The sequence below is a fragment of the Tripterygium wilfordii genome, chromosome 6 (genome assembly GCF_013401445.1).
Source record: "Tripterygium wilfordii isolate XIE 37 chromosome 6, ASM1340144v1, whole genome shotgun sequence".
Taxonomy (NCBI): Eukaryota; Viridiplantae; Streptophyta; class Magnoliopsida; order Celastrales; family Celastraceae; genus Tripterygium; species Tripterygium wilfordii.
In genome coordinates this window covers 534,224-549,724 of record NC_052237.1, presented here as the reverse complement: position 1 = coordinate 549,724, position 15,501 = coordinate 534,224, and the positions used below count along the sequence as shown (strand labels likewise).

The 15,501-nt window shown below is 36.4% G+C and overlaps 1 protein-coding gene and 1 long non-coding RNA gene across 15 annotated transcripts; one reads left to right on the top strand and one right to left on the bottom strand.

Moving 5' to 3' along the window:
- Positions 1-11: 11 nt before the first annotated feature.
- LOC119999591 lies at positions 12-3,564 on the bottom strand. 8 transcript variants are annotated; one of them, XR_005468477.1, is made up of 9 exons: positions 3,509-3,564; positions 3,398-3,436; positions 2,894-3,138; positions 2,711-2,750; positions 2,193-2,252; positions 1,960-2,019; positions 1,498-1,570; positions 1,241-1,295; positions 12-458 (listed from the first exon to the last, which is right to left on the bottom strand). It is a non-coding gene; the product is annotated as an uncharacterized LOC119999591 (long non-coding RNA). The 8 variants fall into 8 exon arrangements; XR_005468480.1 differs by having other exon boundaries at positions 2,193-2,246; XR_005468475.1 differs by lacking the exon at positions 1,960-2,019 and having other exon boundaries at positions 3,398-3,442.
- A 1,662-nt stretch (positions 3,565-5,226) lies between these two features.
- On the top strand, positions 5,227-13,744 carry LOC120000074 (histone-lysine N-methyltransferase EZA1). Of its 7 annotated transcripts, none has more exons than XM_038847941.1 (17): positions 5,227-5,356; positions 5,838-5,948; positions 6,523-6,803; positions 7,365-7,526; positions 8,420-8,504; positions 8,635-8,790; positions 8,909-8,956; positions 9,033-9,104; positions 10,005-10,660; positions 10,970-11,120; positions 11,315-11,535; positions 11,661-11,792; positions 12,415-12,502; positions 12,605-12,652; positions 12,729-12,857; positions 13,042-13,119; positions 13,186-13,744. In XM_038847941.1, exons 1-17 carry the CDS (start codon positions 5,318-5,320, stop codon positions 13,375-13,377), a joined length of 2,649 nt encoding a protein of 882 aa, XP_038703869.1. In that variant the 5' UTR covers positions 5,227-5,317; the 3' UTR covers positions 13,378-13,744. The 7 variants fall into 7 exon arrangements, with proteins under 7 accessions (XP_038703869.1, XP_038703870.1, XP_038703875.1 ...); XM_038847942.1 differs by having other exon boundaries at positions 5,233-5,356; positions 5,847-5,948; XM_038847944.1 differs by lacking the exons at positions 5,227-5,356; positions 5,838-5,948 and adding an exon at positions 6,951-7,135 and having other exon boundaries at positions 6,662-6,803; positions 7,360-7,526.
- Positions 13,745-15,501: the final 1,757 nt, after the last annotated feature.

Below are 15,501 nucleotides of genomic sequence, written 5' to 3'. Positions count from 1 at the left end.
TTATCCTTAAATTGTGTTGGAGTAGTTGGGTATAAGTACTACTGACACGTATGAACGGTCATAAGAGTCGAAACTTAAAACAGTCTGCAAAAACTAAGGATTACAGTTCATCTGCTCCCGATTGCAAAACCTATAAACAGGAGTTACAAATTTTTCTGTTCAAAATTCATGTAACAAAGGGGAGGGAAAACATGCTCTCTAGAATGGATGTATGTTATGTTTCTTTGTGATGGAGCTTCATTACAATGGAAACACATATCAATGTGACTGCTCCTTTCTTGAGTCTTAATATTCACTGGCTGATCAGTCACGGTATGGTGTGGAGGACTAATTCTATGCTTAAATTCAAGTGATGACATCTTTCTACAACTGGGTTTGGCTCTTATTTGCAAGAAATTAACCCACCACTTGTTTTCTTCTTCTGATATATTTTTTCTTGTTTAGCAGCAGCAGCAGAACTTCTTGTTGACAGGATCAAAAGTTGTAAGAAATTGACAGCAACCATCAAGCATGAAGCAAAATTAGTATTTTGCTTTATAAAAATTAGTATAAGTTATTCTCTCTCAAAAAGCAATTATATAAATGATATTTGATCATTATTCTTCATTGACTCCACCCTAAGACACAGGAACCATTACTCGAAAGTGAGTGGTACATAAGCAACCTTGGGATTAAATACTACTAAATAACATAGGTACTAAACACCCATATATGCATACTGATGAAAACATGGGGAAAGTTATATCTGCACGAAATTAGAAATTCACAATTACCTAAACAGCAGATTATCAGCTTCCTTTGTATCTTCCATTGTTACATCAGCAGCTTTATATATGAATGACATTATGAGCAGAATTTTTAATTATTTTTCACATCATTAAAAATGTAAAATAGTTTTTTTATATCACTTGTCAGTCTATCAATAAAGCACTGAAACATGGAAAAAAAGCCTTCTCGGATTTACAAAAGGGCAATGAGTAGTAATTTTAGCGAGCGATAAGTATAAATCCATTCTAGAGTGCTCACGATGTCAGCTTATAATCAAAGTAGAGATGAGAAATAAAAAATGACGAAAAACACAGCTTCTATGTTCTCGGTATATAAACCCATTCCATATAAATTACGGGAATTATTTGCTTCACAACATTCCCTTGTTATTTTTAAGGCTGCAACTGCAATATGTTGTAATGATGTGACAGTTTACTCTGGATACTACAATACCATAAGCATGATAGCTCACCTTTGATCCTAACACAGGCGCTCAAAATTTTGGCCACAGCCACGACATTGCATATCTGCATGCAGAGACAGACACCAGAATTATGTTCCAGATATTCTTATTTTGCTTCACATCATATGATAAAAAAATTTCGCCACAACCACGACATTGCATATCTATATGCAGAGACAGACACCAGAATTATGTTCCAGATATTCTTATTTTGCTTCACATTCTTAAGAAAATTCAGCAGAAAAATAATGAGGGTTAGGCATTACTTCTCATAGCTGTTGAATCGTAGCCATTGCCAAGCAATGCCCTTGTAGCATTGTCAAGTGTTATCATGTCCACCTAATCAAAAGAATATGTATATGAGCAAAACAAAAATAATGGATTATTGTATAATCCATTGTGGAATTAAACAAAAATGCACATTTACATCTGAACAAATGAAATGCTTCATAAAGTTTTGAGAGAGAAGGCACAATGATTTTTCTCTTGTTTTCTATCCAAACAAACAGTCATAAAGTAAATCAAAATCGAAAATTCTAAATATTAAGTCCAGTTTGTGCTTATCAATTTAATCTGGTAGTGAGTTTTAAAAAACCTAGAAAACTCTATGCATTGTTAAGTAAACAATTTGGTGAGCTAAAATGTTAGAGCAAAAAACATAAGCTTATCATGTCCACTGCATCTTGCAGCTTATCCTAAAACCAATAATTAGTATAAGCATTAACAACCTTGAATGCATTTTGCATTGGCAGCAAAGGGAACAAATCCCTTCCTCCCCTCACAATTTACTGCAATTAGATAAGAATATCATTAACCAATACACCTAATAAAAGAGGAAAATATTTTAGACATAGCTCTGTGGTTCTACATAGAATAGTCATAACAAATTTCACTACAAAACCAATTGAAAGCCCCACCATCAAAGAGCTGTAAAAAAAACTTGGAAAACAAACATACATACCATAGTTTTGACTTTTGCTTAGCAGAGGTTCATGGTAAGTTTCCCTTTTGCGTCCTGTGACTGTGCATGGAAATGGTAGTGTTGGATGAAGGATAATTGGTTACCTTATTCTTACAATATTAGAATCATCAGGCAATCTATAAAAAGTCATAATAAGTGATACCAAGTGAAAGCCCCACCATCAAAGCAAGTGTGTGAAATCCAACATTGGTTACTAAGAGCATGTTTTATCAGCCCAGTTCAAAATCAAAACAATACACTGCATACAGACAAACACAGAAGGGCATATAACCATATCAATTCTATCCCATCCCCAAGGGAAAGTATGGATTTTCATATTTGAATTGGCTACAACAGGTTATAGAGAAAATTGAAATAAAATAAAACAATGTATCATCTCCCTTACCCGACAAAAGTTCCTAAACCAAATTAAGTTCACTCCCATTTGTGGAGTTCAAAAGGCTAGAATCACAGGCCCCACAAAATTCAAGATTTATTTGTCGCAAAGAAATACTTACTTTTTGTGGAATAGAGTCATCCATGCTAACAAAGTACTGGCTGTAAAAAAAGATAGAAAACAAAGACATGAACATGGTCACCAAAGTTTAACGACCAACTTAATTCCAAGATCTGATGCAGCATGCAAAGAAACAAAAGAAAGACAAAGAACACCAATAACTAACTCATGAAGATGCATTTACCTGTATTAATGTCTAATGCAAATAATCAGACCACCAACCAAAAGGTCCAAAAGAGAAACCTGAAAAGAAACTTACATAGAAAATGAAAATTAAATATAGATAGAGAAACTTTGTTCCTAATTACCATTCTAGAATGGATTGAAGGAAAGTATCTGTAACAGTTAGGAAGGAATATAGGATCCAATATGCAAGTCACTGGTCATAGTCCACCCTTGAATGACTCTATTGCCACCACTGATGCATACCTAAATCACCCAAAAAATACATTATCAATTTAGCATAACAATGTAAAGAACCGATGGGACAAACAATTACTTACAATGGGTACAACAACATCAACACTGGCCTACAATTATTGATAATTTTCAATAAATCAAATTAGCATAAATGCGGAACCAGTGTAGTGACATGAAGGTAAAATTGGGTACTGGAAAAAAACCCCAATGCTAGGAAAGCCTATAAACTCAGTCCATACCAGGTATAACTATTTACATAAATACTCACCAGAGAAAGGCATAGATCTAGTACTCCCATGCTTGAGTTCTGGCCCTAGCAAATTTTACATTTAGGAAATCCCTTTTAATGAGTAGTCTGTATTCAAATCAAATCATATACCTTATAGCAGTGATCAAAGAAGATATATTCTTGCTTATGGTGTTGGTAGAAAATGCTGCATTCCAAATCGGAAAATGCAGCAGTTAGTCTCAGGTGAAACGCGCACAAACAAAAAGAAAATGAAGGCCACAACAATAGGAGAGAGGCAAAATATTTAGTCTACTTATTTATTACACAACATGACAGCATAAACCAAGTGTTTCTCTCCTTCTCTGTCCGCAAAAACAATATTCACAACAATTGCAGCCATTGATGAAAAAAGAAAAGACCCAAAAAGAAGGGAGCTTTGGGCTTTATCAGTGAGAGTTCTGATATTGGCTCTTGTTTTCTCTAATCAAACTCCATGTCAGCGCTCCAAAGCTGAGCAGAGCTCATTCAGTTCTTTTGATCCAACTTCACCAAAATTACCCTTCCATCTTCACCTGGTTTACTTTTCAATGGCCGAACCTCCTCAATCAAAGGAGGAGATAAATAAAAATGAAATATCAACAATCTGACTATTAATTCAATGAGCAATAACTTCAAAATCTCAATCCACACCATCAAGACTAACGCAAGTTCGCATTTTAATTGTAAAATCAAATTCATAGAATTCTTCATGGAAAGAAAAACACCACGCACCAGAATTCGTAGTAGCTACAAAATCAACCAAAAAAAAAAGCATAAAATCTTGAAGATCTCATTGAGATTGTGGTAACAGAGGATAAAATCCTATGTTTTCTAAATTGTTAGGTTTTGCCATACCAATTGTTAGGTATTAACACATGGATGGTTGACACCGCACAGATTCAGTGTTACGGGGATAAATAAAACAGAGGGCATTAAGCGAAATTAAACATGGAAAAAACTTAAAAAAATATCACCTCAGCCGTCAGAGTTGGAGTGTAGATTGAAGAAGAACAGATAAAAGACCAAACACCAAACCCATCAAAGCAAAAAGTGAACCTGTAGGTAAAAGAACAACTGCACAAATCCAGTGTTTTTTCTTGACCAGCAGAAACAAAGCACGATAAACCAACAGAAAGAGCTAACAAAATCAAAGTAACGGAGTACACCACAGTATACCTAAATCGAAGAACCCAGGCATGCAAAATACTCTTTTCATCGTCTGAAAATTTAGAGATAGAAAACAAATTGCTAGAATAGGGAAATAAACTCCAAACAACAAAAAAATTATAACGAACGAAATTCACTAAATCAAAATTAAATGAGAAGTATGAAAAGTAGAAGTGTCGAAACACACCCAAATCACCTGTAACGGCGGAAGAATCGGAGCAAGTATTGAGAGCAATATAATCGAAATCCACCCCAATAACCCGTTGCAAGCAGGATTCGAGAAATTGAGAGCGATTGTGGACAGAGGTAAAACCGAATGAGGCTGACCGGGAAGATGCATGAACGGGAAAAAGGTATTTTGTGATTTGGCATATTCTCGAACAACGGAGATTGCAGGTCACATAGAATCAACGAAAGAAAGCAGAGGCAAAACCGAAGAAAGACAAAAGTTGGGATTGAAATCGTGAAACGTGAACATGAAGAAAGAGAAGACGGAGCTCGTGATTTAAGGTGCATGTATCGTCGTGTACGACCTGGATGAAAGGAGAGTGATAGGAATCCAACGGTCCGTATGAAAATGAAAACATCCACACACGCGAGAGTATGAAAAAAGAAGAGAACTCGTCGGGAGAACACCCCAAAAAACTGAAGAATAGAATAAAGTAATGATTATTCGTATTACACGTGCAATCCATGCCAAGTGACTTTTAACTTCGTTTCTCTCTTTCGATCGTGTCGCGGAGCAGAGCAAGCATGGTGTCCAAAGCAAGCGACTCTTCCTCTAAAACCAAAGTTTGTTTTCCTTCCTATCTATATCTTTCGATGCTGAATTTGATAGTAATTAGGGCAGTTTTTACTATTCTGTCAAATTTTCTATGAGACTTATGGATTATTCGCTTTTATCGCAGATAGTATCCTCTCATATATCTATTGATTTTCCTTATTTTTAATTGAACACTGCGGTGGAGCTGCAAACTGATGATCTCAGTTTTCTTAGATATTTTTGAATTTGTTCAGGAGAATTGGATTCTAGTTATTGTTTTCTTGAACCAATCCCCTGTTTGGTTATTGAGAATTTATAACTGAATTGGAAGGAATTTGCGAGGCTTAGGGCTTGCTGAGCTAGGATAAATATATCTAAAGGAATAATACATCATAATCTAATGATTATTAGTAGTCTTGCTTGATCTACTAATGATTATTAGTGAGTATATCTGATTTTGCATTTCGTTATGTTATTGGATATTGCTACTTTTGATGAACTCTGCTTCAGTATTTCCAGAAATCCCATGGAGAACATTCAAATGAGGGCATTGGGAACTTGTCTCACAAGCTAAATCAGCTTAAGAAGCAAATTCAAGCGGAGAGGCTTATTGCAGTAAAAGTGAGTCTAATCTGGTCTTCTTTTATTATGTTTTCCTATTATAAAATTTTCATGGTATCACATTTCAATGCCTCTTAAATAATGTAGTTTGAGTTAATTTTTTTTAAAATCCTTTTCTTATAGAAAAATGTATGTTCTGCCACAGATAAATAAAATCTGATTTTTTTTTTTTGTTTTTTGCTTTGATAAGGTGAAAAGCAAGAAAAGTGACTATCACCCTAAAAAAGTGACCATCACCCTAAAACAGTTTGCCTCACCAGTGCTTGGTTATATGGAAATTTAAGCTCTCTAAATGGTTGCTATATATGTTTCATTAAGTCCTTGCCTTGGCCAGTTAGCTGTATAGCTAAATTTAGCATAATGGTCCCATTCAGATGATTTCCCCCTGTTATATTTCTTCTTGGATTCAAGGTGTATTTGTCTCTGTTATGAGGATCTACTGTCCACACTTCATATTGATTGGAAAAGTTGAAGTGCATATCATACTTCGTTGTATCAGTCAAATGATGCATTATGAAGGGTCAATTATGTTTTTTAGTTTCTGATGGATATGCCATGTTAATAATTCATGCAGGAAAAAGTTGAGAAGAACAGGAGGAAGTTAGAAACTCATGTTTCCCAGCTTATACTGGCGACATCAAGAAATAATGTTTCATCTGCAGAATGGAACGGACATGGGAGAATACTTTCTTCAAGAATCAATTATCCACTCTGCAAGTATGGAGGATTTACTCAAGGACCAGGAGATGGATACTTTATGAATGGTCATGAAATCGTATACTCTACTAGTAGTAGTATCAATCTTCCACATATTGAGAAAATACCCCCGTATACCACCTGGATATTCTTGGATCGGTATGCGATTAAGAATGAAAGTTCTATATCTCGTTCTTAACCCTTAATTAATTTGCACATGATCATTATGGGCCAAATGCTCTCCCTATGAATTGAAACTTAGACCTGGATTTAACTTGTTACTTGTTGCCTTTTCAATTTTTATAGGCAGTTTTGATTAAGGCTTTAGTCATTATACATTTGGTCCAGATGCAGTCGCTAGCATTAATTCGGTTTCGGATTCTTTTATATTGACAATGCTCAAGGACTTAGAGCATGAGTATTTTTTTTCCCACACAAGTGATGCGGCCTCATACTATGACACGAAATATAATTTCCAAAATATCTGCAGGGTAAGCAGTGTCATTACACCTTCCCCACACAAAGTCGTTAATCATTGTTAACGAACAGCTGTAGTTGATAACACCAAGTTGAGTTCCTTGTGGTTGACACTGAATAGTGCATAGGGAGTTTTCAATTTTGGGGAGGGGGGATGTGATTGAAGATTTTTGTGGTTTATTAACTTTATTCTCTACTTGTTTCATATGAAGATATATCTCAAATATAATTTTCACAGCACAGAAATCAGAGAATGGCCGAGGATCAATCTATCGTTGGTAGGAGACGCATTTATTATGATCAGCATGGTAGCGAGGCACTTGTTTGTAGTGACAGTGAAGAAGATCTTGTAGAGCCAGAAGAAGCAAAACACGAATTTACTGAGGGCGAAGATCGTGTTCTACAGTAAGTATAAATTGATACTAGACTGCTAGAATCATATCTAATCTAGTACAAAGAAAATTGTTGTATAGCTACTACTTCAAATATTTATATGAGAGGTGTGCTACTGTATTTGTCATCATCATCATCAATGCTTTAACCCCAAGCAATTCAAGGCCGATCACGTGATCTGTAAGAAAGTTAGTCGGAATCCACCACTTGGATATACCTTTTCCATTCTTGTGCTTTCTTATCACTTCATCTATGTATCTTTTGGCTTTCCTATTCTCTTTTTAGTATCTCCTACTCTTTCTCTTAAAATCTTCAGTCTGTCACAATTTATATGTTGCCCAGATCATCCTGGATGATTTTCTCTCATATTGGCTTTCTTCAGCACTATGTAGATTAGATAATCTTGTTTGTTATCATATCATTCTGGTGTTGCTGCACAGAGAACACAATATTTTTCTTTTTCAAGCATGCTGTCTCTTAATAGTCCAATATTGAGTCTCATATATCATGGTGGGGCCTATAGTAGGCCTATCAAAATTTGATGTTGCAGTATTGAGTGAGAAGTTTGAATTCCAGAGTTCAACTTAAAGAAGCAGAAGAGGAAGACCTATTTCTAATTATTGAAATTTGAGCCGGGGAAGGTAATCAGAGAGTGTGAAGAGGTCAAATCTAAAATATGGTATTAATAATTTAATACTTGGAGATCAATTCCATTGATAGTGTGCTCATTCTAGTATTTACCACTTATGGGGCTTCCATACTATGTGCGGTCTAGCTACGAAGTTTCTCCAGCAGAAGTGAAATGCTATCACTATAGAAGATGTTTATTGTCTAATCTTAGTGGTGTCCAACTTAAATCGGAGCCGGTTCAAGTATTTTTTATTTTCGTTGGTCCCTTTTGACAGGATGGCTTTTGAGGACCATGGCCTCGATGAGCAAGTACTGAACATTGTGAGTCAGTTTATTGGAGTGACTAGTACAGAAATTGAGGTAATCTGGGATAGCATAAAAGCATTCCTATTGTCTCTGTCACTAATACTTTTTTTTTTACCTTTTTGTAGTTTAAAATTTCTGAATTAGTTTTCATATTGCTATAGATTATTGTATTTGAAATTTGCAGGAGCGTTACAGCACGCTTAGGAAAAAATTCCATGAGAAACATGACCTGAACTTGAAAGATTCTGGGGACTCTGGATGTGAAAGGAGCATAATGTTGGATAAGAGCCTTAGTGCTGCTTTAGACTCTTTTGATAACCTTTTTTGTCGTCGTTGTTTGGTACTGGGTCTCTGACCATTTCTGGTCTTAGATTATCTGTTTAAGATAATGATTTGACAGTGTCTGAGATAATTTCTAACTGCAACATCTGAATGTGCTTATTATTTGCATCTAACAGTTATTTGACTGTCGACTGCATGGCTGTTCCCAAACTTTGATGAATCCTGTAAGTAGCAGATTTGTAATGTTTTACGTCTCCTGTCTCTTTTATCATTAATCTTGTTAGAGACTGCATCTGACAGAGTGAAAAGCAGACGTATTGGTCTGAATACGAAGATGACAGAAAACCCTGCAGTGATCAGTGTTACCTTCAGGTATGAATGGTTTATTATTTTTGATATATTGAGATGAAAGTTTTATTTATTTATTGTGAAATTAAGGTTTGAATGTTTAATCATCTAACTTATCTATAGCTCTTTAATATTCTTTGTATGATGATTTGTGATCTTTCTGCTAACATTATTCAAAATATGGCCAGCATCTTTCAAATGAAATCCCAAATTGTTTACAGGCAGAGTTTGTAAAACTTTGTCAGTGAATGTCTGAAATCAAATAAAGCACATTTACAACAGTTTAGGGGTAAAATACTTGCGAAATGAAGAAAATATATGAACAAGGTTTGTGCAGAAGATTGGTCCATGAAATTTTGTGGATTAATAATTTAATATGCTCTTTACATCCTGTAGTTTTCTCTGCCAATTCAAGAGGTGGAATTTCCCTACTTCCGTCTCTTAGGAACAAAGCAATACCAAGAATTGAAAATAAAGACAGAGATATAAGATTTTTACGTGATTCACCCTAGGACAGGGCTATGATCACAGATTGCGGGATTCCACTATGACCAAAGGCCAAAATCACAGATTACAAAGCTGCTGCAAAATACAAGCTCCTTTTTTTATAATTAGGGCCTAGTATAAGACTATAGTACTCGCACATAAAACAGTTTCGACAGTCTCAAGACCGTCCTCTCACTGAATTTATTGTGTTAGTAAACCATGAGATAAAACTCTTCTTTGCACTTTGCATATGCCATTCGGCAAAAAGAATCTGTAGGGATCAAATGATTACGTGTACCCAGGTTCATACTTTGATTCGAAAATTAGCATGGTATTTCGACTATTTCCTTCTTGAAGCTGCCTCATGGTTTTGAAATAAGTGTCTTAGTTCGATTTCTGCATGTCTTGTCAGTTTCATGCCCATGAATATGTTTGCAGGTAAGAGTTGTTAAAAACTTGTCAGAAGGTTCATTTAGCTCTGACTGGCGTGAGAAGAAAGTTATGGCTTTAGAAGATAATGGGAGGGTGATTATGGCCAGTGATGCTGACAAGCCAAAAGCTGCTGAAGAGACCAACTGCACACAAGTTGCAGAAACAGTGACACCTGTTAGTACTTCCGAAGATGCTGCTGAAGCTTCTAATAGTAATTTGGATGAAACTGCAGAGGTAATAGACACTGGAGAACATGTGGGAAAGCGAAAAATCTTACGACATGCTAATGCTGCACAAGATACTTCAGCAAATGCTCCAAAGGAATTTCAGGATTCTTCGAGTAAAAGACAGAGGAAACTATTGCCTTTGGATGTAGTTACTGCAGCTAGTGGAGCTATGCCAAGTTTGGATCACAATTCCACTGGTGTTGTCGGAAAAATTGAACTTCAGATGACTGGAAAAAGCGCTCTAAGTGAATCTACTGCACACATGTCGAAGGAGAGCGTGGATGTTAATGGAGCCAAAGACATTACAGAAGTTCATGAACCAAGCTCTTCTTCTTCTCCAGGAGGATATCTTGGAGGGACTGCAGTTGGTTCTGAGTGGAAACCTATTGAGAAAGAATTATACTTCAAGGGAGTGGAGATGTTCGGGAAAAACAGGTATGGGTTTCCAATTTCTGCAACATTTTCCTCTGCTTATGTAGTCTTAGGTGCACATTGATAATCATGGTTGAGAATTAATGTTGACTTTTTCTTGATTTCTTTTAATATAATAGAATTCATAGACCTGTGAATTGTGATTTATTCATTCAGGGACCCCTTTCATAATTGACATTTCTCCAAAAGCATATGGTGTACTTGATAGTTGATACAGACAGTTGTTTTACATTTTGTTTCATTTTTCTTGCGGTTCTGTGTGCTAACATATGTTTCCACGTAATTACTTGATATAACTTTACTCTTTTGCAGTTGCCTTATAGCCAGGAATTTGCTCTTGGGCTTGAAGACTTGCATAGAAGTATCAAACTACATATGTAGCAGTGGAGCTACAGCACCTCATAGATCTCTTGCACCAAGTTTGTCTCTGGAAGAATATGGGAAGAGTGAAACAGACAATACGGTGAGCATTATCATAATTTCCCTGTCCTTTCCTTTAAGAAAGTCGTATGGCCTTTTTAAAAGACATTTAGAGATTATTTGTAGTTTGCACAATATATTAAACAATATCTGTGTTCCTCGCATTATTAAATTTCACAGGCGGTTCTGGGAAGCAAATTCTTTGCTACTTATACATCCTACTTTGTGCTATTTCAGGAGCAAGAGATGCCAACAAGGTCACGTTTACTTCGTAGAAGGGGCAGAACACGAAAGCTTAAATATTCCTGGAAGTCTGCAGGCCATCCATCAATTTGGAAAAGAATTGCTGATGGGAAAAGCCAGTCATGTAAGCAGTACTCCCCATGTGGATGCCAGTCTATGTGTGGAAAGCAATGCCCTTGTCTACATAATGGAACATGCTGTGAAAAATATTGTGGGTATGTTGAATTGCATATCAATTAGGTAGAATCCTTTTCAGTAGAAGAGGAAATTTGCATCTCTTTTAATAAATTTGTTGAGTGCTATCAAACTTTGAATTATGCAACGAGCTACAATTCACCAGGTGCTCAAAGAGCTGTAAAAACCGATTTCGGGGATGCCACTGTGCAAAGAGTCAATGCAGAAGCAGACAATGTCCATGTTTTGCTGCTGGACGTGAATGTGACCCGGATGTTTGTCGAAACTGCTGGGTTAGGTATTAAATTTCTCTCCATGCTTACGTTGTGAATACTAGTTTAATAGATGTTTGGAACATTATGTTAAAAGGTTTTCCTCCAATTACATGGCTAATCATGGGTTTCACGCAGTTTTTGATATCCCTCGAGGATTTCAGAATGGGCATATATACATATATGTGTTACATTGGTATCCTAAAAGAGCGTGTCTTAGTTAACAACTGAAAATTCATTAGAAACAGAGACCCTGACGCTGATATTTAACTAAAGATGGACTGATGGATGGAGGAATAATTTGATATTACTGTGTATAAGACCCAGCATTTCACCGCATTTATTAGAAGCGTATTATCTGGGATGTGAGACATTGCTAATGGGTATGTTAGGCATTCACATCAGCTCAAGTTGGTGGATGAGGTCTTACTGCTAAGGTTAGTAGCCAGCACGTGGAGGTAGTTATGTTCGCTTCTTAGGGTTGATGTAGTGTGTGCTGGGGTTGTAATAATTTAATGGAGGTTTTTCTTATCATACTTTCCATTTTCCTTGTCTTCTTTTTTTGGGATGATTTTGATTTTTTTTTTGAGTGTTAGGAGTTCCCTTTGTCTCTGGCATTGCTTTTATGTAATTCATGCTTTTATGCAGTTGTGGAGATGGTTCATTAGGTGAGCCACCAAGGCGAGGAGATGGCCAATGTGGCAACATGCAGCTTCTTCTTAGGCAGCAGCAGAGGGTGAGCACTTCGGAAACTTTTCTCTGGTAATTTTATGGTTAACTAAAAGCTCTGCTGTGGTGTTTCCTCTCCTTTTTTTTCCCTTTTCTTTTCCAATCTTAGATCCTCTTGGCAAAGTCCGACATTGCTGGATGGGGAGCCTTTCTAAAGGTAAGTGGAAATTTCTCTTACCTCTCATTAATTGACTAACAATGGTGCTTTAATGAACTGCATGATCTGATTTCAGAATCCAGTCAACAAAAATGATTATCTTGGAGAGTACACTGGTGAACTGATTTCTCACAGAGAAGCAGATAAGCGTGGAAAAATGTATGATCGTGCAAATTCGTCATTCCTTTTTGACTTGAATGATCAGGTAGGTGATACTCATTTACAATGCGGACAATGACCTGCCAATGAAAATAAAAGAATTGGATTGAAAAATTACATAAATTGTGATCTGTCGGAACACTACATTTTGGTCCAAAATGTGAGTTCTTTAGCATACAAGATCATCAGTGTCGTGATTGTAGATCTTAAAGCTACTGCCTTCTGTGCAGTATGTTCTTGATGCTTATCGTAAAGGAGACAAGCTGAAATTTGCAAACCACTCGTCCAACCCTAACTGCTATGCCAAGGTATACATGTTTGGTTATTCCCCTATAGGGTCAGTTATTGTTGGTTAATATGTGGGCTTTGTTTAGGTAATGCTTGTGGCTGGAGATCATCGAGTTGGGATTTTTGCCAAGGAGCATATTGAAGCCAGTGAAGAGCTGTTCTACGACTATCGCTATGGTCCTGATCAAGCCCCTGCATGGGCCCGGAAACCCGAGGGTTCCAAGAGAGATGATTCGTCAGTGTCCCAAGGTAGAGCAAAGAAGCACCAATCGCATTGACGAGGTACTGACAATGTTTTGTTTTATATATTCAGAGCATGTTTCTGGCGGTATTCTACTGGCTCACTTGTGTCAGCTACGAGCAATGGAGATCTTCATTGTGGGCAAGCCGGTACCTATTCATGAAGCATTTATATATTTATTGTTGAATTGTTCTTCAAGACATAGGTGTCAAGCAATAATGTTTATCGAACTTTGTGATTTAACTTAGCAATAAGCTGGAGATTTTTCTGGCAGTACTCTAATAGAGCAACGTATATAGCTGTTTGTTGGAAAAGGTTTGTAATGTTATAGCAGTTGTATGTACAGTGTACTGTTGAAGACCTATATCCGATTATAATGATAATAAATGAAATTATTATAGGTATTGTTTATGGTTTCTTTTATAAATATTTTATACTTTCAGATGTGGTTTCGTCCCTTTACGCACATATACATGAGACGAGAGGAATGTCAAGAGGCATGAGGGAGGAGCACCGGAAGTTCTGGACTTGAAATGGGAATATCCTTGGGTTAAGTTCTCGACTTCTCGACTTGAAAATGAGGTTAAGTTCGTATAGATGACGGAAAGATATGGGCATTTGTAATTAGGTCATTGGAAGGGGAAAAAAACACCTTTGAAATTGGGTCACTAAATATTCTGAATTTCAGCTATAGGGTGGCTCCGGTCCAGTCTAATTCCGACCAATTTCATATCCGATAATTGCTGAACTTTCATCTATGTGTCATCGGTAATACAACACGTCCATAATTTATACATCCATAAACTTACATAACTTAGGTGGCATGTCACCTAGGACATCCAACATGACAATTTCAAATAGGTTTTCGTTTAAAAAAAAATCAAAATTGCATTACACGCTAGACTAGGCATGAGAAACAATATTTCACAAAAACCTAAAAAGCCTTACCCTCTCAAAAATCAGAAGAAGCTCGAAATTCATTCACACTTTCGGATGAAGCTTGCTTTTCGATTTCGAAATCCAAGATTTCTAGTCTGATTAAACTTCCAATCCATGGATTTTTCGAAGAACACTCGACTTCCGACGAACTTTGTTTACTGAGAGATAGCCTTACACTCTAAAGTGATAGCTTTTATCTACTTTCTTTCTTTAAAGGCGTACATCCAGTCCAAGCAGTTGCTCCCAACTAGCGAATATGCATTTTTTTATTAGAAATATGTGCCTCTTTCTTGCGTTGAATCGTAATCTTGAGTGATAGTGAAAAAAGTTTATGTTTGGTACATCAATCAATGACAAACACCCACCGAATGAAGAAGTTTTAACAACGACATACCCCTCTATCATCTTTGTAGTTGTCGAACCAGACCCAAGTAGAAGGCGAAGGCGATGACAGGGACTTATTACACTTTGAATGTAATTAGTTACGCTGTCAATGTAATAAGTTACGTTGTCATGATTGTCCAACATGACAAGGCTCACCTTGAATATTCAATGAAACTCTGCATTTTCTACACCTCGGTGTCTTAGTCAACTTGGTATTGTGATTAAACTTGGCATTGGTGTCTTAGTAAGCTTGGTATCAGCTTATTACACTTTGAATGTAATTAGTTACGCTATTAATGTAATAAGCCACTTGTGGATAATTGAACAATTTAATAGGAACATTTGTTTGTCATGTGGATAATTGAACAGTTTAATAGGAACATTCCATTGTGGTTGTCTGTATAGATATGAGCCAGGGGTTAATTACATTGTGAGTTTGTACAGTGTAAATAATTGCGTTGTTCACATAATTTATTACATTGTGCTATTTTCACAATGTAATTGGCCATTGACTTGTAATCATGGACTTTATATGGTTAAGTTTGGGATGATATGTATTTTTTTGGATTCAATTATAGCATCAGACACTTGGTTTTGGGGAAATCTAGTACATTCCAGGCATATTTTATAGTGTGGGGCTCAAATCAGAACAATATCAAATACAAGATTTGGAAGGACTCATTGATCTCCGATCAACCATGTTTTAAGCCTCTCTAAGTCTCTGATTGAGCCTTCCGATGATGCTGACAATTATCCTCATGCTGTTGAGGAATCCGCAAAGAGGGAAAAAAATGGCTTTGGGGCTTGAGTCTCGGGCTGAAGAAGCTGAAAAATAAGG

Coding starts and splice junctions, on each gene's coding strand:
- LOC120000074 (XM_038847941.1), top strand. CDS start 5,318: ATGGTGTCCAAAGCAAGCGACTCTTCCTCTAAAACCAAA. Junction 8,505..8,634: donor TGACTAGTACAGAAATTGAG/GTAATCTGGGAT, acceptor TGAAATTTGCAG/GAGCGTTACAGCACGCTTAG. Junction 9,105..10,004: donor GTGATCAGTGTTACCTTCAG/GTATGAATGGTT, acceptor ATATGTTTGCAG/GTAAGAGTTGTTAAAAACTT.